At 43.1% G+C, this 23,775-nt stretch overlaps 3 protein-coding genes across 3 annotated transcripts in view; 1 reads left to right on the forward strand and 2 right to left on the reverse strand.

The window, feature by feature from the left end:
• Positions 1–1,020: 1,020 nt before the first annotated feature.
• Positions 1,021–10,860, reverse strand: LOC133121228 (cilia- and flagella-associated protein 57-like). Its single transcript, XM_061230429.1, has 13 exons — positions 10,843–10,860; positions 10,238–10,331; positions 9,426–9,595; positions 8,798–8,959; positions 6,519–6,600; positions 5,907–6,118; positions 5,303–5,452; positions 5,047–5,145; positions 4,423–4,539; positions 3,692–3,823; positions 2,661–2,804; positions 2,025–2,160; positions 1,021–1,326 (listed from the first exon to the last, which is right to left on the reverse strand). The coding sequence occupies exons 1-13, from the start codon at positions 10,858–10,860 to the stop codon at positions 1,226–1,228; spliced, it is 1,617 nt and encodes a 538-aa protein (XP_061086413.1). The 3' UTR covers positions 1,021–1,225.
• Positions 10,861–11,339: 479 nt separating this feature from the next.
• LOC133121229 (uncharacterized) lies at positions 11,340–14,057 on the reverse strand. The gene is made up of 6 exons (XM_061230430.1): positions 13,979–14,057; positions 13,358–13,599; positions 12,695–12,823; positions 12,368–12,451; positions 11,551–11,779; positions 11,340–11,362 (listed from the first exon to the last, which is right to left on the reverse strand). The coding sequence occupies exons 1-6, from the start codon at positions 14,055–14,057 to the stop codon at positions 11,340–11,342; spliced, it is 786 nt and encodes a 261-aa protein (XP_061086414.1).
• A 5,140-nt stretch (positions 14,058–19,197) lies between these two features.
• Positions 19,198–23,775, forward strand: part of LOC133121230 (protein FAM171A2-like) — a 67,719-nt gene continuing 63,141 nt past the window's right edge. Inside the window, exon 1 of the mRNA XM_061230432.1 lies at positions 19,198–19,252. Within this exon, the coding sequence (XP_061086416.1) occupies positions 19,198–19,252 (55 nt within the window). The remainder of the gene's footprint in view (positions 19,253–23,775) is intronic.

Raw genomic sequence — 23,775 nt, forward strand, 5'->3', positions numbered from 1 at the left:
CCACACAGCATATTGTATGTATATGTAAGTATCAGGGAGATCGTATTCGACTTCCTACACAACATGTCTTGTGTATGTATGTATGTATGTGTAGCAGTGGAAGATCGTAATCGGCTTCCCATACTCTGCATGTTCTACTATGTGTTTGTGTGTAGCCAACGCAGGCTAGGTATGATGATTTACTCTATCTCTATTCTTAATTTGTGTATCTGTAATTGCCTATTGGAATTCTAAAGCTAATAACCTACCGGTCTGCGAATAAACTATTTTGTTTGTAATTAGCGTGATCTCCATGACTCTAATTCATCTTGTACCTTTTTCAGCCTAAATTACAACTGAATACTCAGGGGAATGATATAGACCAGAGACCGACTGATCAGTGGCTTTGTATTATTCGTGGTAGTTCTAAGCTGAGAGGCCGTCAAGTTTGACCCATAAAAGGATTGGTGGTGCATGGCTCTTGTAATTTGGTGCGAAGGGAACCCATGGGCGTTACGACGCTGGTTCCTGTCAGATTCGCTCTAAGGAGCCCATTTAATGTACGCCGACCTCGGCTCGCAACTGTCATGTCAGTATAGTGCATGTATTGTGTTGGCTAGACCCTCAGCCTCTGAGTTCTCCACCAAACTGAGATTTCAGCAATAAATGCTAATCCCGGGAGCATATATTGAGTAATGGTGGCGCAGGTACGAGTCGAGTGAAATCACTCCCGAGGTTGCGTATGTTTCAAACCCAAATTTCTAAATTATATCTTAAATGGAGTCAGCTAACGAAGGTAGATGTGTTGACCCTACTGTGGAGATTCTTGGTCAGCCCAGACAAGTAAAGAGTGGAAGGCAGAGTGGTACTACTGTCTTTGTAACGTGGTTTATTCATTAGCTGATCTAGACTCTCCGCATAGCGGTCATTACTATTAAGCCCTACTAATATTCTTCCAGTAACAGCAGAAGGACAAGCACACAAAACCCCCTACGGCCCTCGCTAAATTCTGTCATTGGGTTAGCGTGAGGTTTTACAATAGGCTAAAAGAGGGTATTTTAGTAGGTGAGAGGGTGTTGTGGGTAGGTATTGGTGGGCTAAAAGAGGGTATTTTAGTAGGTGAGAGGGTGTTGTGGGTAGGTATTGGTGGGCTAAAAGAGGGTATTTTAGTAGGTGAGAGGGTGTTGTGGATAGTTATTGGTGAATACTTCCCTGTTGGGTTGAGGATCTGTTGGAGCCGTTCGATCTAAGCACGCTGCCAGGGAATCAACCTCTGCGCTACCTCCTTACGGGTGAGATTAGTCGCCAGACTGTGTGGCGTACGCGGGGATGAAGTAGACCCTGGCCCTAGGGAAAGAACAGCTTGTTTCAGGCATATACAGCGAGTTCCTGTCTGCACCACAGCTGCAAAATGTCTACAAAATGGCTGCTGTGCATCATACAAAATGGCTGCCCTGGTCATCATACAAAATGGCTGCTCTGGGCATCATACAAAATGGCTGCCCTGGTCATCATACAAAATGGCTGCTCTGGGCATCATACAAAATGGCGGCTGTGCATCATCCAGAATGGGTGAATGGTGAACACATCATTTCAGTTTCAAATGCGCGGGGGGGCAGGGGGTGCATGGGTACCTTCAGTGCAGATGAGGAACTTTATGTTAAGTGTACATTACTGCTGTCTGTAACAGTGCAGTGGACACGCCTCCCCCCCTTTCTCTCTGTAAATTGCACCTATGGATTAGCATGCTTCAATGCATATTGTTGCGTTTCATTTTACAGGTTATATTAAAAGATGTACTCTGTCCTAATTGAAAGTGCTTGTCATTTCCCATCCAATCCAGGCTGACTGAGTAACCATTTGTCTCAGATACCAATATATCATAGGCCATGGCTGGGAGGATGGCTGTACATAATGCCTTTTTGTACTCTTTCTGCAGAAATAAAGACCCTCATAATTGGATCTGGTTTGAAGTGTTTTACAGTGTGGGAGTTTGTTCTTCAAACCATCAAAAGGAAGGTGATGAGTGCAAAAGGAAGACATACCTTTGGTGCCAGAGGAATTGGATGGCTTCTTCCTCCTGTAAACTGACAACTGGTTCTCATAATCGTGGACCTTATCTTGAGAGTCCTTTAGCGCTCTTTTGAAATCGTTGAGCTCTTTGATCAAGGTGGAATTTTCCTGCACGAAGACAACAACCAAGCACAATATTGACTGTACCACACGTTCAAATTCTGTCAACACCGATCTTGCTTTCATAACTCCCAAAGGAGGCCAGGTTCACTTGCATTCAGTGTATTCCATGACCTAAAGGACAAGGTGTCAGAGTATCAGGGTTTTAACTGCTGGTTGATTAACCACTTTAAACACATAGTTGAGTCGATCAGCTGTCATTCTGAAAGCGTCATCATTTAAATCATAAAACACATCTTAAAAATGCCAAAAGTGCCAATGAATGCAGAGAGCTAAGATAACAGGCACGTGAATCATTCCATCCTGGGAGAAAGCCTCCTCTTGGTGGATTCCATTCAGTGTATTAACCTCTTTCCCCTGTCGGTAGACCCGGCTGCTATACGTTACATTACAGAACATAATACTTTAATTAGCATATGCTTTTATCCTAAGCAATAGGAGAGCCATTTCCATCCCTGGTTAACAGTATGTCATAAAATGACCCTTACTTGTATCAGTTTGAATCTTTGAGTGCTGTGGAACTCAGTCTCTTTGGACAGTTTCCTCTGGAGAGACTTCACCATGTTCCTGGCAACATCGACCTCCTCGCGGCCGTCTCTCAGCTTGCCCAGGTCCTGCCGCAGGAGATCTTCCTGAAAAACAATGAGTCTCTGAGCATTCCCTACGCTGCAGGCCACACAGTGCTAAAGGAGAGCTAGCACAGATTATACACCCCACAGACCACACAGTGCTAAAGGAGAGCTAGCACAGATTATACACCCCACAGACCACACAGTGCTAAAGGAGAGCTAGCACAGATTATACACTCTACAGGCCACACAGTGCTAAAGGAGAGCTAGCAGAGATTATACACCCTACAGACCACACAGTGCTAAAGGAGAGCTAGCACAGATTATACACCCCACAGACCACACAGTGCTAAAGGAGAGCTGGCACTGATTGAAGAGACAAGTAGGTGCTTTCTGTCATAAACGCCATTTTCGAGTTAACAATAGTTTGAGACCTCAAATCACCTCAACACTGAAGATTTGTGTTCCTTCTCTTATTGATATAAATGCACCTGAACATGTTCATATTTTCTTGTGCATCACATTTGGAAAAATATTATAAATATAAAAATGTTTGCTTAGAAATGCCTATGAGGGATGAGGGGGAGACATTGGCTCAGGCAGTAAGAGCAGTCATCTGGCATTTGGAGGGTTGCTGGTTCAATCCTGCCCTGGGGGTGTCGAAGTGTCCCTGAGCAAGATACCTAACCCCCAAATTCTCCTGATGAGCTGGTTGGTGCCTTGCATGGCAGCCAATCGCTGTTGGTGTGTGAATGTGTATATGAATGGGTGAATGAGAAGCATCAATTGCGCAGTGCTTTGGATAAAGGCGTTATATGCCGACCATTTCCCATTTACATATGAGGTTAAGTAGGTGTCACTTACAGCTACATGCATCTTACTCTTACTCTTATCATTGCATGTCGCTCTGGATAAGTGCATCTGCCAAATGCCTGTAATGTAATACTCACATCAGACTGCCGTATGTACCGCGCATGCATCTGAAGCACACTTTCTTTCAGCCTCTTGGGATCCTGTATGAAGCCCACACAGCTAAGGAGGTCAGCCTTGAATCTTTTCACCACAGTACTTGTATCGCATGCCTGCAAAGAGAACGAGGGTAATGAATGAGGGTACCTGTCGAAAACAGGTCAGACCAGTGGTTTATCAGAGTAAAATACAGGGATTATCCCCTTGTAGTAGGCCCTCTTATTCAGTATTAGTGGGTCTGTGGTTAGTGTGATTTGCATGACTTTCCCATATTAGCAACCCCTGGGCCAGATTAATATACAGTAATTATTACGGCTATGGGGCGACATTGGCTCAGGCAGTAAGAGCAGTCATGAGGCAGTGGGAGGGTTGCCGGTTCGATTCCACTCTGGGTGTGTTGAAGTGTCCCTGAGCAAGACACCTCACCCCCAAAAGCTCCTGACGAGCAGGTTGGTGCCTTGAATGGCAGCTAATCGCCGTTGGTGTGTGAGCGTGTGTATAAATGGGTGAATGAGAACAATTGTACAGCGCTTTAGATGAAGGCACAATATTTTAAAAATGCCAACCAACCATTATGGTAGGCCCCAGATCAGTGACACACTGGGGTTATGCCCTTACAGTAGGCTCCTGGTCAGTGTGATACACAGGGTCTATCCCCCTGCAGTAGACCACTGCTCTGTGTGATATATTAGGCTCCAGGTCTGGTACGCACCCTCTCCATTTTTTTCCGCATATCCTTGTCTTTGGCATTCAGCTTCAGTTTGAGGTCTGTGATGCTTCTCTCCTGCCGGGATTTTTGCGCGCTGGACTGGATCAGTTCCTCCTCCATCTACAAATCAAACACGTTTAATCATCTAAAGTTTGCAAAGGCCATTTAAACGTGGATCTCGAAAGTATACATCCATAGGCAACAAGAGCATCCTCTCTCTGAGACAAGCACAGATTAGGTCTTTTGCCCAGTTGCATAAAGGTAAGGGTAAGGGAAACAGTTAAGTGCTTTGCTGTAGGAAAATTCGAGCATAACTATAGATGTGTTTTATCATTGACTGTAGGCTATACAATAACAAGCTATACATTCTCACATTACATTATTGGCATTTGGCAGACGCTCTTATCCAGAGCGACGTATGGTTGATTAGACTAAGCAGGAGACAATCCTCCCCTGGAGCAATGCGGGGTTTAGGGCCTAGCTCAAGGGCCCAACGGCTGTGCAGATCTTACTGTGGCTACACCGGGATTAGAACCACCGACCTTGTGTGTCCCAGTCATTTACCTTAACCACTACACTACAGGCCACCCCATTCTCCATTCGCTAAGGTTATAACCCCTAACCTACCTTCAGCTCTTTGATCTGCGTTGTCAGTTCTTTAACACGGTTGTCCAGAATGAATTTCATGCTTTGCAGGTCAGTGTTCCTCTCCCTCATTTCTGAAATCTGAATGAGAGAAAGGCCTTTATATTCCTCGACACGCAATGTAAAAGGGAGCTGTTCTGCTCCACAAACCTTTTCAGATATGTTTGATTGTATGCTATTGGATTCTGTTTGAAGATGGAATGGGAGTTTGATGGATGTCCTCTGAAAATAAACTCACTTTTTCCTGAATGTTTTCATTCCTCAACATAATCTGTTGTTTCAGGCCCAAGACGTCATTTTCCAGATTGCTAATGATATTCAGGTTCTTCTTCACCTCTGCCTCAAGTTTCTCAATCTTTTCACTCTTGATTTCCCCCAGGCACTCAAACTACAGGGACAAAATTCACTCCACATTTATAAGGTGCTTTACTGAGAAATAACATTCACAAGAATAAATGTTGATTATTATGCTATCTCCACCCAATTGTGCCTTTTACCTTCACATCAAATGGCTACATTTGAAATTAAATGTTAATATTTTACACAGAAATCAAATGTTTACAAAAATATGAATGCTTGTTGAATGTGTAATGTAGAAGAGTGCTACCTGAGCTAGCTCCTGGACTGACTGAATTGACATGTGACTATTCACATCCTCGATGTGACTATCTACACTGTGTGGAATGCGACCGTTTTTAAAATACGGTGTGTTCCCCTGGGCCCCGTCTACACTGTATGGAATGTGACCGATTTGAAAATACTTGTTGCATCCTGAAAGGGGTTGGGTTCATCACCCTTACACTCCTCTCCATTAGCAGCCTGGCAAGCTAGGCTAACCCCACCTGCTGAAGCTGGTGCCGGTGCTCCTCCAGTCTGAACTCGTAGGAGCTGGTGAGCTGCTCCAGTCTGGACTCGTAGGAGCTGGTGAGCTGCTCTATCTCTCGCTTATGGCCGGTCTCCGCACCCTGCAGCTGCTGCCTGTACTCCTCCAGCTCCTCCTGCAGCAAATGTGAGGCTACATTCCCCTGCCATAGCTTCTCGTGCATGGTCGAGTCTGCAAAGGAGGGATGGTCACAGAGCTGCACACTCAGAGATGGCCAGCAAAATATATCTGACTACCAAAGTCGAGCAACATTAAACCGTACAAAAAAACAAGTGCACAACATCCATTATGTATGAAATCCATACAGGCAAATTCACACATACGAAATATGACCACATGCAACATCACTCTTAAAGGTACAATAGGTAAGATTTTTGGGTTAAAACATTGTTAAAATCCCTTCCTATCATTGAAAAAGGCTCACTGACATGGTGACTCACCCTGTGTTGACAGTCCTTAAATTCGGGTTTCAAAATATAAAAAAAAGTTTTCACAAAAGTAATTGCCCTGAATAGAGTACCATTGAAAAGGTGTTGGTGGCTTTATTTAATTACTGATAACCAGTTCTTACTTAAATCCTCCACCATTTGCCCCACTGCTTCCAAAGTCTTGTCGTGTTCCGACACCAACTCCTCCTTTTCTGCCTCAAGATCCTACAGGGAGATTAAAGCGAGACGATCAGGTCAGCAACAATAAAAAAGACTTTGTGTTTACGGCAGTGGCATCAATAGGGACGGTCTTGTATAATGGTGCTGTGAGGCTTGACGCAGCGATCAGACGTGCGTTTAGGACAGCGAACGTTCCAGGGGGAACTACGTTTGCAGACAACAGTTACTGTTGAACTATTTGAAATTAACATTCCATTTAGTTCGTCACCAACGCATTTTGAACAAAAATGGATGCAGCTTAGATTTAACAATGTCAGCTAGCTGATTAGTTGCTTATCTGTGATGTCTTTTTTAAGGTAAGAACAAATATTAACATTGATTAAAGTGCATTATAACCGCCAAATAATCGTTGACTTTTGTTCTGTCCTTTGGCAGCCATTTCCGTTCACGGCAGCGCACTAATTAAAAAAATAGTTAGCTAACGTTTTGTGGCGAACAGAAAAGAAGTTTTAAAATGTTGGCGAACGTTAGCTAACGTCTCATCCTTTCGGCTCACCATGATCTGTTGCCGCATAGCCTTGGTCTCCTGAGTGAACTCCTCCTTCATCTCTTTCACATTGCAGTCATGCTGCATGTCCCTCAGCTGTAGTGCTAACTTCTCTGTCTGCAGCGTTTGCATCTTTTCTTTCAGTTCCATCATGATTGAGTTCTGAAAGAGCACAGATATAGGCCTTAGTTTAGTCATATTTGTGAATACACTCACTGGTAGACCTGTACACCAGTTTAAATATTTGATGCAAATATTTAAATCAGCCAATCATGTGGCAGCAACAAAATGCATATAAGCATGCAGACATGGTCAAGAAGGGGGCTGTTCTGCTACACAAACCTTTTCAGATATGTTTGATTGTATGCTATTGGATTCTGTTTGAAGATGGAATGGGAGTTTGAGGAATGTCCTCTGAAAATAAACTCACTTTTTCCTGAATGTTTTCATTCCTCAACATAATCTGTTGTTTCAGGCCCAAGACGTCATTTTCCAGATTGCTAATGATATTCAGGTTCTTCTTCACCTCTGCTTCAAGTTTCTCAATCCTTTTACTCTTGATTTCCCCCAGGCACTCAAACTACAGGGACAAAAGTCACTCCACATTTATAAGGTGCTTTACTGAGAAATAACATTCACAAGAACAAATGTTGATTATTATGCTGCCTTCCAGATATCTCGGAAACACAGAATTCATGACCTTCCAACCGGAAAGATTACTGGAACAGCCTGTTAATTCAGAACTGTTGGATAGTCGGGTATCGTTTTTCAGCTCTGTTGCCAAGTAACAGGACACTGACATCATTTAAAACGGCTCGATTGACAGTATAGCTACACAATGACAGTGAAAAAAAAGTCAACTCCTACATAATTTTTCTGATCCCAAGGAACAGTGTATGTTAAAAAGTCTAATGGTTGTAGTGTTCAGAAAGCACCAGCGCAAGTGACAGTTTCTGGCCAACCTTCATGTTATTAATGGTTGCTACGAAGTAACCATGGGAACGCTCCTACCTCCCAAGTTGGACCTACAGCATGAGTTTCCGAGTTCACCTGGAACGCAACATAAGTCTTAAACAGCTCTGCGTCACTTGGCCACACTAGTCAAGTATTACCTGAGGTGTGTTCATGATCGCAAACATTAGCATATGTTCACAAACATATTCAAACTTTTTTCTGTTCTCCGCAAACGTTAGCTATCTATTTGAAAAGGTAGTGCACCGACGGGAAAGACGCGGAGAGAACAAAAGTTGACAATTATTTGGCTGCTATAATACACTCTAATCAATGTAATATTTGTTCTTGCCTTAAAAAATAAATCACAGGTAGCCTAAGCAACGAATATGCTGGCTAGCATTGTTAAATCCAAGTCGCCTCCATCTGTATTCAAAATGGTGTCGAACTAAATGGAATGTTCATTTAAAATCGTTCAACAGCCAGGGTTTGCTGCAAACTTAGTTTGCCGTGCGCGTTCGCTGTCTTGAACGCACCTCATCTCTGTGTCAGTTGGCCACACTAGTCAGGTATTACCTCATAACTAGGATGCAGCCAAACAGACATACTAATTTGCTTCACAAACACCCATAACCCATCTGTATCTACAGAACATATAAAACGATAGCAACCTTCCATAACCTTTAAAGTTCCATAGCTTTTCATAAACACTCAAAGCAAAGGCAGTTTGCTTGGTTGCCATACCCGTTTCTTCATGATCCTGGCTTCATCCTTGTACTGGGCACTCATGTCCCTCATGGTTTTTGACTTGGCCTTGTACTTGCATCGTAAGGCAAAGATCTCCTCCGCCATCGTCTTCAGTATGAGCTCGTACTCCATCTTCTGCCACTGCGCCTTGTCCTTGCACTGGGGCCGGAATGAGACAAGCAGGGCGTAGGTTCAGGTCAGAAAGACCTTCATCTGGTCTGGCACCAGAACTAATCTCCACCCAATTGTGCTTTTACCATCACATCAAATGGCTACATTCAAAATTAAATGTTAATATTTTACACAGAAATCGAATGTTTACACAAATATGAATGCTTGTTGAATGTGTAATTTAGAAGAGTGCTTCCTGAGCTAGCTCCTGGACTGACTGAATTGACATGTGACTATTCACATCCTCGATGTGACTATCTACACTGTGTGGAATGTGACCGTTTTTAAAATATGGTTGCGTTCCCCTGGAACCCGTCTACACTGTTTGGAATGTGACCAATTTTTAAATACTGGTTGCATCCTGAAAGGGGTTGGGTTCATCACCCTTATGCTCCTCTCCATTAGCAGCCTGGCAAGCTAGGCTAACGGCCTGGGGCAGCGGAGCAGATCCCACCTGCTGAAGTTGGAACCGGTGCTCCTCCTCGTAGGAGTTGGTGAGCTGCTCAATCGCTCGCTTATGGCCGGTCTCTGCGCTCTGCAGCTGCTGCCTGCACTCCTCCAGCTCCTGCTGCAGCAAATGCGATGCTTCATACTCCTGCCTCAGCTTCCCGTGCATGCTCAAGTCTGCAAAGGAGGGATGGTCACAGAGCTGCCAAAGTCGAGTGACATTAAACCATACAAAAACAAGTGCACAACATCCATTATGTATGAAATCCATACAGGCAAATTCATATTTTGAATGTGTGAAATTTTACCACATGCAACATCACTCTTAAAGGCACAATAGGTAAGATTTTGGGTTAAAACATTGTTAAAATCCCTTCCTATCATTGAAAAAGGCTCACTGACATGGTGACTACAGTCCTTAAATTCGAGTTTCAAAATATACAGGCCGGCACTCTGAACCTAAACATCGTACAGCTGTACAGTAATCCAAGCTCATTGGCTGAAAATTGGTTCGAATTGCCACAGCCAATGGCATTTTAACATCAGCGCGGTTCACAGAGAAGGGGGAGGTACAAACTGTTGTGGTTTGAATATGTTTGTCGCTACTATTCCTCTCTTGACCTTTAGAAGTCAGAAATTACCTATTGCACCTTAGAGGACAAGAGCGGCTAGGGTTTATGTCCATTTCAGTCCTTCAGGCAGCCCTGGTCGAGGAGGCCCGGTAAGTTTTCACAAAAGTAATTGCCCTGAATAGCGTACCATTGAGAAGAACCTATGGGTGTTGGTGGCTTTATTTAATTACTGATAAACAGTTCTTACTTAAATCCTCCACCACTTGTGTGTGCTCCTCCCTCACTGCTTTCAAAGTCTTGTCGTGTTCCGACACCAACTCCTCCTTTTCTGCCTCAAGATCCTACAGGGAGATTAAAGCGAGACGATCAGGTCAGCAACAATAAAAAAGACTTTGTGTTTACGGCAGTGGCATCAATAGGGACGGTATTGTATAATGGTGCTGTGAGGCTTGACGCAGCGATCAGACGTGCGTTTAGGACAGCGAACGTTCCAGGGGGAACTACGTTCGCAGACAACAGTTACTGTTGAACTATTTGAAATTAACATTCCATTTAGTTCGTCACCAACGCATTTTGAACAAAAATGGATGCAGCTTAGATTTAACAATGTCAGCTAGCTGATTAGTTGCTTATCTGTGATGTCTTTTTTAAGGTAAGAACAAATATTAACATTGATCAAAGTGCATTATAACCGCCAAATAATCGTTGACTTTTGTTCTCTCCGTTGGCAGCCATTTCTGTTCACGGCAGCGCACTAATTTTAAAAATAGTTAGCTAACGTTTTGTGGAGAACAGAAAAGAAGTTTTAAAATGTTGGCGAACGTTAGCTAACGTCTCATCCTTTCGGCTCACCATGATCTGTTGCCGCATAGCCTTGGTCTCCTGAGTGAACTCCTCCTTCATCTCTTTCACATTGCAGTCATGCTGCATGTCCCTCAGCTGTAGCGCTAACTTCTCTGTCTGCAGCGTTCGCATCTTTTCTTTCAGTTCCATCATGATTGAGCTCTGAAAGAGCACAGATATAGGGCTTAGTTTCGTCATATTTGTGAATACACTGTTAGACCTGTACACCAGTTTATTGATGCAAATATTTAAATCAGCCAATCATGTGGCAGCAACTAAATGCATACAAGCAGGCAGACATTGAAAAACATTTTTTTCCCCCAGTGGTTTAGACAAGAGTGAACATATGTACCAGGTCAGACTGGGTGATATGGGTCTCCTCCAGATCAGTCTTGGTGGAGGTGGTCTCCTCCAGGTCAGCCATGGTGGTACAGGTCTCCTGCAGATCAGCCTTGGTGGTGCAGGTCTCCTGCAGATCAGCCTCGGTGGTATAGGTCTCCTGCCGATCAGCCTTGGTGGTGTAGGTCTCCTGCAGATCAGCCTTGGTGGTGTAGGTCTCCTGCAGATCAGCCTTGGTGGTGAAGGTCTCCTGCAGATCAGCCTTGGTGGTGTAGGTCTCCTGCAGATCAGCCTTGGTGGTGTAGGTCTCCTGCAGATCAGCCTTGGTGGTGTAGGTCTCCTGCAGATCAGCCTTGGTGGTGAAGGTCTCCTGCAGACCAGTCTTGGTGGTGTAGGTCTCCTGTAGATCAGCCTTGGTGGTGTAGGTCTCCTGCAGATCAGCCTTGGTGGTGTAGGTCTCCTGCAGATCAGCCTTGGTGGTGTAGGTCTCCTGCAGGTCAGCCTTGGTGGTGTAGGTGTCCTCCAGGTTACAGTGGGTAATAAGGGTCTCCTCCAGGTCATACTTGGTGTTGTGGGTCCCTGGGTTGGCTGGCACTTCTGTGATGATCTGTCAAGCACAACAACAGCAGCAGCGTGACTTTGCTTCACAAACACGCAGGCACACTGACTGTAAAGCCGTTTCTCAAATCTCGCCTTTTAAAATGGCACTGTCAAACCCTCACAAAATAAAAAAATAAAAAAGTGAAAGATGCAATTCATCTATTCAGTGCATTTAAAATACTGGAAGGCTTTAAGATTAGACATCAAAACACTCCATGTGAAGGTTTGTGACTTCCACAGTCTGTAGTTTTAGTCCACATCAGGTACAATTAACGTGATAATTTATTTCAAAACCACAATGGAATTATGCATCACTGTAAATGAAATTGTGGTTAAAACTATTTATTCAACCTATTTAACCATATATTTGTGGCTAAAGTACATGACCGGGACCCGGAAGGTTGGTGGTTCAAGCCCCGGTGTAGCCATGATAAGATCTGTGCACTGTTGGACCCTTGAGCAAGGCCCTTATAGTCTAATCAACTATAAGTTGCTCTGGATAAAATAAATAACAAGTTACCATGTTTTGGAGCGAGATCTGTCCCAACAGACAGAATCTCTCAATGAAAGCAAAGAAAGGAGGTCTTTCACTCACCTGGCTGTCTGGGATCTCTGTGAGAGCGCAGTCTGTCCACACGGTGGAGATGGTCTCATCGGGGCTAAGGTGTTCCACTGGGGCCTGGATGAAAGCATCAGCTAAATAACTCATTTAAAGTCAATGAGGACTGGTTCTGCAGAGCTGCAGGCTCTTTATTGACCCAATGGTGAGGATATTTTTATTTTGCTGCTTTCAATCACCAGTAGAAAGAACCCGTCACAGTTTAAAGCTAGATCATTACAACATTAAACTTCTTCATAAGCAGACCATTCTGCATCAACCAAACTTGCAATACGTTATTCTTATACTTCAGTCTATACTCACTTCTATATCGGTCAGGTCGGCGCTGTAGAGCTGGCCTTGGTCGGTGCAGGTGGATGAGGTGGCCTCTGACAGATTATCATACATGGCCACAACCTGAGTGGGATCGTGCCTGTAGGTGTCTGAGGGGATCTGAGAAATATATACACAAAGGCATATATTAATAACCAAACATGAATTTCTGTGGTACAGACGATACCTTTGCCATTAGTATAAAATGTATGATGCTGCTTTATGGCATTGATCTACACTCTAAGGAAAAAGATGGTTCCAAAAGGAACCCTGTGATTCCATTTTTTTTCTGAGGGTGCATGTTCTTCACCACAACGTATCAATAAAATAAGCCATTTTGGTTTAAGCCATTCTGGCCGTTTCCAGACACGCAGATCTTTGTGTTGTCCTTCAGAGAGAGGGCTCTCACAGACTGTGTCTACGTGTACGATCGCAGGCCTCAGCTAAAAACCCCTTTCCATTTTATTTCACGAGCCCAACTCAAATCCAAACTGCGACACTGGACAAGAATCTCGCATTGTTCATGAATTATACTGTTTCCAGAGCAACACGTTCTGAGTGGGTCGCCCTGCTGGGGGAGTCCTCTTTAACACACATGATAAAACTACAACTATAGCGTGAGGCTTCTCCCTGTGCCCTGTGATTGACACTTACCTGATTCATGGGGTGGGAGCAGAACAGTGTCCAGTCCGGCGCTCCTGATTGGCCGAGGAGGTATTTGCAGTCACGCGAGAACACGGAGGCGTCCTCCCCTCTCAGGGCGCGCAGGCTCTGGTTCTTCTCCTGCAGGTTGTACACGGGGATGATGTCCCTCTCCCGCAGCACCAACACAGCCTGGTCGCGTCCGTCAGCGCTGACGGCCATGGCCAGCATCATGCGCGGGCTCCTCTGGGATGCTGGGAGAACGCACTGGTAATGAACTTCCCTCCACACATGTGATTTACATGTGAATTTAAAGATTTGCACATTATTCAAATTAAGACCACGCTCACTATAATTCACACATGAATAGAACATTTCACAGGGGCCACGCTGAATCATTTGCACCGTAACATTTTCACATGTCATTGACTTTTTAATATAAATAGAACCAATGACCGGATAAGAAACACGTTACTCCCCCATAATAGTTAATCAGGTAGGGAGTGGTTGGTATTTTCCCCCATATAGCAGCTCAATTCAAGGATCGGTCTTACTTTTTGTTTCAGGATTTCGTTGCAATAACGGGCTTATTAGTATCAATACCTAGAATTAAATGTTGAAATTCTCGCTCACCGTTGAAGTTGCTGCCAGAAAGGAAAAGTCGGTAAGACGCTCCAGTCTCCACTCCGAGGACAAAGTCGGCTGAAGACATGCTGCTACACTCGGGGAATGGAAAGTATTACGCTATTAAACAATGTGCTTCTAATCAAGACACGTATAAAGACCACAGCAATCATTCATACCAAAGGCGGCTGCATGGCCAAATGAGATGGTGTATCAGTAGTATTTTTTTGTATGCATACTGTAGTTGCTTCACTTACCTCTTGCTATATTGCTGTAATGTAAAATCGAAAAAAAATGTTATTTCCCGTTAATCTTCGCGAAGACTGACGTGGTATTCGTGTGACATGAATATTTAATTGCGCTTCAATGCCATACTTTTGTGACGCAAGAGAAAGAGCATCTGCAAAAGCGGTGGTCAATCTACTTTGTGACGCAATTAAGTATGACGCATTGGGTAATTCCAGACATTAAACAAATAAAATGGAATTGATAGGAATTCAACCGACAACGGTAAAGGCAGTGTTCCATAATTCCATTTTTATGGAATTAAAAAAAAATCGCCAGGCATTAAACAGAATGGCCAATTGAAGTATACAATGTTATGATTATTTTTAGTGAATGTTTAAAATAGGAATTTAAAATTTAGAGCAGGGGTGCCCACACTTTTTTGGCTTGCGATCTGCTTTTCCAATGACCAGCACGACGCGATATACCGGGGTGTAGTTGTTGACACGCAAATTATGTACAAACCTGGAAACTGAACGTAGCTTATAAAAATGTACCTTGCATTACTGCATGGACCCTGATTTATTGATTTTATTTTGACACAGTTTAGCAATTTATTAGGTATTTTAGATTTGTTTTCCTGTAGCCTATCCACTTAGAGTTATAATGTGTTCAGAGATGCTTTTCAGCATACCACTGCACTGTAATGTGTGGTTATTTGCGTGACTGTCAGCTTTGACCAGTCTGGCCGTTCTCTGAGTCTCTCATTAAAAAGGTGTTTCTGTCTGCAGAACTGCTGCTCATTGGATTATTATTATTTATTTAATTTTTTTGCACCATTCTTTGCAAACTCTAGAGACTAGTGTGTGTGAAAATCCCAGGAGATCAGCAGTTTCTGAGATAATTAAACCACCCTGTCTGCCGCCAACAATCATTCCACGGTCAAAGTCACTTAGATCACATTTTTTCCCCATTCTGATGATTGATGTGAACATTAACTGAAGCTCCTGACCCGTATCAACATGACTGTATGCATTGCACTGCTGCCACACAACTGGCTGATTAGATAATCGCATGAATAAGTCGGTGAAATAAAGTAATAAAAAAACTAAAAAAACTAATTGAGTGCTCAGTGAGTGTAGTTAGTAAAACTGGTTAGCTAGCTAACTAGTTTTACAGTAATACGGTTTCCAATAGCGCTAGTTAGCTAGTTTTCACTGGTTATATCTAGCTATTATGTTGGCTAGCTAACGTTAGCTAGAACGTTGGCGCGGTGATGACAGCTAACTAGAGCACATCATATAAATCATATAAATAAAACAATTTAATTCAGTTTATCAAATTATTAATAATTATACAAATTATTTTTATATTCCAACCTTGACGTGGTTACGGAAAACACTGGCTCCTATTCAGATTTTATTTAGAGTATAGAGGCAAAAATAAGAACACTTTGCTGTCCAAACATGATGCTCCCTGTATTCCCAGTAGTTCACTTACCCAATCCAAGTTGTCCTGTGTGATGCCTCGCCAAAAAAAACATGTGAGTGGTCTTCTCCTGCATCCTCCTCGGTCTGAAATGGCCTGCATGCGTCTCAGTCAGGTGGGCCACTTTCTCCTCCTCCGTCAGCATGACCCTCACCTAAACAACAGGACACACAGCATTTCAATGAAAGACTAGTGTTGGTGTTGAGACGAGTGCAGAGATTTGTTAGTAAGTTCGTAAGAATTTTGCGGAGGCCGTCCGGATACTCTGCTTGATATTTCTGGAAAGCTCTTTTCCGTAGGTCCCCTGTGAGAGATAGAGGAAAATGTCATGAAGTGACACAACAAAGTCAGTCAGTTATGAAAATGATATAAAATATGTAATAACTATCTGTCAAATCAATTAGCTAACTTATCGGTCAATCAGTCAGTTATAGAAATCAGGAAATCAGGGAATAAATCAATGAATAAATCAATCAGTCAGTAATATTACATTATAACAATAGCATATAATGTAATATATAATAGTAATATAATATTATATTATAATATTATAGGGTGGCCTGCAGCGTAGTGGTTAAGGTAAAAAAAGCTTGGCAACCACGCTGGCGACTTGACGTTACTTTACGCTAACTTACGCATGAGGGGAACGGAACCGGAAACATGACCCTGGAGGGGATAGGTTTTGCAAGGGGGATAGAATTTGTTGTGACAGATCCTATTGTTTTTTATACAGTCTATGGCTCCTATTCATATTTTTCAATTCCTTCATAAATTAGGCACTGACTATAAAAACGTAGCTAAATGCTGGATAGTTAACTTTGGTCACTTTTGCTCTGTTTCTTTGTTTCTTTGTTCTCAAAAAAAAAGAAAAAAAAGAAAAATGGGCCCTCGTCCTTATCTTTGCTGTACAGGTAGCAATTGAAATTGTACTTCCCTCTAGGGTCTTTCAGCGAACTTATCCCTGGTTATGGGTATTCACTTTGTTGTACGTTGCTCTGGATAAGAGCATCTGCCAAATGCCAATAATGTAATGTAATGTAATGTAAATGCGTGAAAATACTCGTATCTAAAAAAAAAACCGGCCAAAAAAACCGCAGTTGGACAATTGCAGAAGTCACCTTGGGATCACAGAGTCTCCAAAGCTACAAATAGATGCTACCTCCATGCCAACACATACACTCACTGAGCACTTTATTATGAACACCTGAACACCTACTTATTCTGAAATCTGCTGATTTCCTGGGATTTTAACAGACAACAGACTCTGGAGTTTGTGGAGAATGGTGCACAGTAACGCAAATAACCACACAGTACAACAGTGGTATGCAGAAGAGCATTTCTGAACATACAACGCATCAAACCTATATGTGGATAGGCTAGAGCAGCAGAAGACTTAATAAGTCTAATACATACCTGATAAAGTGCTCACTGAGTGTATTTCCATCTGTATTTTTTATGCCTGTACCAGTGATGTGGCAAATATTTTCAAGAGAAAGGCTCTTATAATGGATGAAATTGGATGTGCATATGTTTTCTTTTTTAAAATAAAAATCTGGAATAATCCCACTTCCTCTATCAATAGTCTATGAAACTGCAATCTCACCCAGATGACAAACTTATTAACTTGCAGACCTGGATAACTATCCAAAATACATTCATCTGTTATATAGCATAATGTTTCTTGCAAGTTACTGACAATTTCTAAAACTTTTTTTTGCCAATGTTCACAACAGATTTTGGTTCAACTTCTGCACGTTCACGGAGAAGGGGGAGGAATCAACAGTGTTGTGGTTCGAGGTTGTCTGTTGCTGCAATTCCTCTCTTGGCTGATAGAATTCTGAAATTAGCTATTGTACTTGTTTGGAGTCAGATGAACAAGCAATTTCTGAGCTGGTATGTTTGAGCTGAACCTGGCCTTGCTTATACCAGAGTGAATCCCTGTTTCGCTCAGGTATATACCAAAATCCCTTAAATTCTGCAGTCGCAGACAAAATTCAGAAATCGATCTTGCGTCGTGAGCCAAAATTGTTTCTCAGTGTGATGTACAAAGATGTGCGAGTCAAAGCCAATGAAACCTGCGGTAGTTGTAAGTGACGGCACTGCTGCATGTAGAAAAGCTTTCCCCCAAATCCACCCAATCCTGTATGTTGTTTTTGCTTCCGACAAACCTTCTTTGGGCAGGGCTCCAATTAGAGGCTGCCATTCAAGATAACTCCTCCACCAAACATGTGGTTCTAGTGAAAACTGCTGGAAACATAAGATCAAGGTCTAGATCTCTGAAGCTCTAGCTTCCCTGCTCCAGGGACAGCGTCTGACATTAACCTCCCAGTGACCTCAGCTATAGCAGACGAGGGCTTTACCGCTGAAACAGAATCTCTGGAGGAAGCTGAAGCTGTGAAGATGTGGACCTTGCAATGTCACATTTATTTCTGTCCAGAGTTGCATACATTTGTGCCCAAGATCTTGTATTGACAAAGGGAGAGTCGAACCATGCCATAATGTCTTCTCCAGCAGATCCCAAAGACTTTCAATGGGGTTAAGGTCAGGACTCTGAGGTGGCCAATTCATGTGTGAAAATGATTCTTCATGCTCCCTGAACCACTCATTCACAATTTGAGCCTGATGAATCCTGGCCTTGTTGTCCTGGAATATGCCCGTGCCATCAGGGAAGAAAAAAATGATGGGATAACCTGGTCATTCAGTACATTCAGCTGACTTGATTTTATTGCCACATAACGTTGCTGAGCCTGGACCTGACCAACTGAAGCCCCCAGATCATAGCACTGCCTCCAGAGGCTTGTACAGCGGGCCCTATGCATGGTGGGCACATCGATCATGAGCTTCCCTTTTTACCCTGACACGCCCATCACTCTGGAATAGGGTAAATCTCAGACCATATGACCCTTTTCCATTGCTCCAGAGTCCAATCGTTATGCTCCCTAGCCTTTTTTTCAGGGAAGAGGACATGGTGCCGGAAGAGAGGGAGGTGTTGATTAGAGAGGAGAGAAAAGGGAGAATGTCAGTAGAGATAGATAGAAGAAGGGGAGAGGGGATGGGGTCAAGAGGACAGGTGGTTAGGCGGTGGGATGAGAGGAGTTTCAAAGTGTCAGAGTCAGAGAGGGGAGAAAAGGAGGATAGGGAGTTGGGGAAGGTAGGAGGGTCAGTAGGGGGAGAGGGTTGGGAGAAGGAATTGCGAATGGCATCTACCTTCTTTTCAAAGAAGGAGACAAAGTCATCAGGTGTGAGTGATGAGGGAGGTGGGGGGGAAGGGGGGCGAGAAGAGAGGAGAAGGTTGAAAACGGTTTGCGGGGATTAGAGGCGGCCGCATTAATTTTAGGCATGGAAGGAAGCTATATCACTGGGGAGACAGGACCTTTTCCATTTTCTCTCTGCTGCCCGCAGTTTGGTTCGGACAGCTCGTAGAGCATCAGAAAGCCAAGGGCTGGGGGGCGGGGGCCCAGGCTAATTTGGTGGTGAGGGGACACAGAGAGTCAAATGAATATGAGAGGGAGGACATGAGGGTTGTAGCAGCATCGTCGGGAGACATTCGAGAGAAAGACTCTGCGGATGGTAGGGAGGAGACGATTGTAGATGAGAGGGTGGAGGTAGACAGGTGGCGTAGGTTACGCCGACAGGTGACAGTGGATGGTGGGAGAGATGGATGGGTGTTAGAGGAGAGTGGAAGAGAAAAAGAGATGAAGGAGTGGTCGGATATATGGAGTGGTGTTACAGAGAGGTTGGTTGTTGTGCAGCTCCTTGTGAAGACCAGGTAAAGAAGATTGCCTGCTTTGTGGGTGGGAGGGTAAATTGTGAGGGTAAGGTCAAAAGAAGAAAGGAGGGAGAGAAAGGTAGACTGGGTGGACTCCGAGTTCAGGTTGAAGTCACCCAGGAGGATCAGGGGAGTGCCATTGTCTGGTGAGGAGCTAAGGAGGATGTCCATCTCATCCAAGAAGCTCCCCAGAGGACCCGGGGGGCGATAAACAACAATTATAAAGAGTCTGCATGGGAAAGTAACAGAAACCGCATGAAATTCAAAAGCAGAGAAGGAGAAGGATGAGAAGACATTAGATCTCCATGAGGATGAGATTAGGAGACCTGTGCCACCTCCTCTGCCAGAGGTTCTGGGTGTGTGGGAAAAAGAGGAGGCAGCGGAAAGGGCAGCCGGGGTGGCTGTGTTCTCTGGTGAGAGCCACGTTTCTGTTAAGGCAAGAAAGTCAAGGTTGAGGTGGGAGGCATTGGCTGATATGAAGTCTGCTTTCTGGATGGCGGACTGGCCGTCCCAGAGGCCACCAGCCACACAGAGATCAACAGGGAGGGAAGATGAGGTTAGAGATATTCCGGCCAAGTTGGCGGGCAGCAAACCTCCTACCAGACTGGGACCTGGGGAGAGGAGAGAGGACAGGAATGGGAAGGCAACACATGGAGAGGGAACTAGGGTGGACAAGAGGAATCCTACACAGGATTCTAATCATATTGACTGGAGACACTGTGTTTTATTCATGTGCCTGACTAAACATGGACTGCAGTTGCAGACTGCTTTTAATGCAACCTAAAATTGGCCCTCATGAATGCAGGGAATATGAAGTCGGGGAGACTTGGGCACAAACAAACAGGGAGCATGTTGTGTTGTTGCATTTGAGCAAGAATTATGTGTTTCTTCTCACTTTATGTATTTCATGTATGTGGCAGGACAATTTTAAAACTTCATCAAGAGTTATTAACAAATCTGTGTTTTCACACCATGCAAGTATTTTTTATTTTGGCAAAGTATTTTTGGATTAATTGATAATGGGTGAATGCCACAGTCTTCAGATATACATCATATTATGATACATCGCTGTTTTGTGGGTTATTAGATGGGCTAGTATACAGTATATCCAGGTATTGGCTATCTCGATTGAGTCAAGAAGGGACAACTGCACACCTATGGCAGTCAAATAATCTAGCCTGATCACCATTCTAAATGGTAATACACTGGTTACTATTGATCCTTAAAAATAAATATCAACTTGTGATGGCAGAAGCTGAAATGTATGATATACAGCACTTGTTTTACATATAACACGCCAATTTGGAAAAATTATGGAGACACTGTGCTTTAAGAAAACGTTTAGTAGCCTGCTCTTAAAATTGGTTGGCTGTCAGGATTATCATCATCGGTTTTGTTTTATGCTGATATTATTACATATTACATACAGTATATGATACCAAACACAGAAATTGTTTCAGAATAGTGCATTAATCATCAAACTCTGTTTAAAAATGCAGTCTTTCTATAATTTGTGCCAGTGCTGTATCTGAGTTGCATAAACAACCTTTAGTAACCTTTGGAGCAGATCACCTTAAGTGTGAGACTGATGACTTCATGCTGGTGGCTGTGATAAGAACAGAGCCAGATTTCTGGAATTGCTTCCTGCAAAAGCACTGATTAAATCCATACCTCAGTCACAGAAAGGAAAAGAATGGACTGATTCTGCTGATGGTTATTGAGGCTTGTTATGTATGACCTGTGACAGGGTAAAGGAAAGGGAGATTGAGTGTAGAATGCGAAGTGGGAATGAAATGAACACTGCAGACTGATGAATAACTCTGGTACTGTCTGCCTAAACAAACCTAAATAAACCTCAGCTAGTCTTCGAAAGTTTACCTGGCTCGAAGTGGCGTGTAGCAAAACCCGAATGGAGATCAGGTCTCCTCCCAGGGTCACTTTCAAAAATAACAAAGGCAAAATAACAAAGCAAAATAACAAATAGCTGGAAACACTCCAGAGCTACATTTACCGGAGCCACTTCACAGCAAGCAGAGGAGCAAATCAAAGGCTCAGTCAGGGTGGGTGAACAGGGTCAAGCAAAGGCACTGGGGCGAACAGGTGAAAAAGGGCACCCTTTTCAAAGAAACTAACTGGTAGCGGAGATCTGTGGCAAACCAGAAGTAAAACAAAGATGGTCCTGCATCCAGTCTGTTCTGAATCCTGACAGATTATTTTTTATGTTTTAGGATACTTATGGATCTTACATGCTCAGTGAGCAATGTATTAGGTAGAACTGTACACCAGCTTGTTAATGCAAATATTTAATCAGCCAATCATGTGGCAACAACTGAATGCATAAAAGCATGCAAAACATCAAGAGGTTCAGCTGTTGTTCAGACCAAATATTAGAATGGGAAAGAAATGTGATCTAAGTGACTTTGACCGTGGAATGATTGTAGGTGCCAGACAGGGTATTTCAGAAACTACGGAACACAACAGTCTCTAGAGTTTACAGAGAATTGGGTACCACCACCAATGGGGTAAATCATTCTACAGTATATTACACTGTATATTTTCTTGTCCTTTGAACTTTTGCAATCAAGGCTCTTTGGAAAAATTATTTGGGTCTCTAAGGGACTCCCTGGGTAAATAACTGATAAATAAACATGCTATAGCAGATCCTGCGGTTCTATTGCATATTCACAATTATATAAACCAAATCCATCCATGAAAATAGAATTTCAACAAGTACTGTAACTGTGAATGTTGCGAAAGGTCTTGTTTGCCACCTTGTGGCCTGGTTCCATACTACTATGGCCTCAGAGAGAAGAATGTGGAGTGGGCCTTAGCCTCAACAGAGTTACTGAACGTGCAGTATATAAAGTTCCAGACGTATTAATGCCTTAAAAACATAAAAATAAAATAAAAACATAGAAAAATAAATAAATAAATAACATAAATAGGTTAAAATAAATAATACAAGTACTGAGATATATTTTAATTCTTAAATGTGGAAAATAATTTAATAATAATTCAGTAGGATCAACCAAAGTAACACTTAAATGTACTTCATATGTTTGAGAGATATTAAATGGTAAATGGTTGTCATTTATATAGCGCCTTTATCCAAAGCGCTGTACAATTGATGCTTCTCATTCACCCATTGATACACACACTCACACACCAACGGCGATTGGCTGCCATGCAAGGCACCGACCAGCACGTCAGGAGCATTTGGGGGTTAGGTCAGGGACACTTCGACACAGCCTGGGTGGGGATCGAACCGGCAACCCTCCGACTGCCAGACGACTGCTCTTACTGCCTGAGCCATGTCTCCCCCTATATTAAAAATAAGATATTTAACAGTAATAACACCCACATTGCAAATGTATTTCCCCAATAAATAGTAAATGAATAGGATCTTTTAGATCCCTCTGTTCTGATTCAAAACCACAAATTTTCGACTTCTTTGAGACTGACATAGCCATTGCAAAACAATCATTTTGTTAGTAGTCTTTGTCCGTTTTGAAGTTACATTACATTACATTAATGGCATTTGGCAGACGCTCTTATCCAGAGCGACATACAGTTGATTAGACTAAGCAGGAGACAATCCTTGCCTGAAGCAATGCAAGGTTAAGGGCCTTGCTTAAGGGCCCAACGGCTGTGCGGAGCTTATTGTGGCTACACCGGGGATCAAACCACCAACCTTGCGGGTCCCAGTCATTTACCTTGCCCACTACGCTACGTATGGGATAGGAGTGGGATAAATTGCTTGGTTTTTTTTTTCTTTGCCCCCTAAACCATCTGCCTTATTTTGCGCAGGGCAAGATACATTTGTGTCCCCTTTCAGGCAATTTTACAACTGTTCCATTCGTTTCAAACCAAATTATTGATCTAATTAATAGTGGGACATGGCACCGTTGTCTGTTTCTTTATTTTTATGGATTTGTTTGGAAGCCATCTCTTGATATATGAACATCTGGTTCATTATCTAACCCAGGGCCAGGGGTTGGCAATTACAGTCCTGGAGGGCCAGTGTGTATGCCTGTTTTTTTACCCTGGCTAAATGCACTTATTGGCTGCATACACCAATGCTGGCTCACTCACAGATTAGATCACAGTATAATATTTCATATAGAGACATAGGAACAGTCTTTGGTTCTCATATATGCACTCGTCAACAAATGCAGTTACTCTGCTACATTTACTACAGAACTGTCTGCCTTGTGGAAACACTGAGTTCATTACGGCTCATGCCTCCCTCCTGTTCCAACAGTCCCTCGCCTTTACTGAGACCTGGATCACAGTCCTCTCATCCTCCTTCTCCTTCTCTCACACC

The sequence above is a fragment of the Conger conger genome, chromosome 2, assembly GCF_963514075.1.
Source record: "Conger conger chromosome 2, fConCon1.1, whole genome shotgun sequence".
In the NCBI taxonomy this organism is placed as follows: domain Eukaryota; kingdom Metazoa; phylum Chordata; class Actinopteri; order Anguilliformes; family Congridae; genus Conger; species Conger conger.

Coding starts and splice junctions, on each gene's coding strand:
- LOC133121228 (XM_061230429.1), bottom strand. Junction 8,960..9,425: donor ACCGGTTCCAACTTCAGCAG/GTGGGATCTGCT, acceptor TTCCGGCCCCAG/TGCAAGGACAAGGCGCAGTG. Junction 4,540..5,046: donor CGCAGATCAAAGAGCTGAAG/GTAGGTTAGGGG, acceptor TTTGATTTGTAG/ATGGAGGAGGAACTGATCCA.
- LOC133121229 (XM_061230430.1), bottom strand. CDS start 14,057: ATGTCTTCAGCCGACTTTGTCCTCGGAGTGGAGACTGGAGCGTCTTAC. Junction 12,824..13,357: donor GCTCCCACCCCATGAATCAG/GTAAGTGTCAAT, acceptor TATATTTCTCAG/ATCCCCTCAGACACCTACAG. Junction 11,363..11,550: donor GACCTACACCACCAAGACTG/GTCTGCAGGAGA, acceptor GCTGATCTGCAG/GAGACCTACACCACCAAGGC.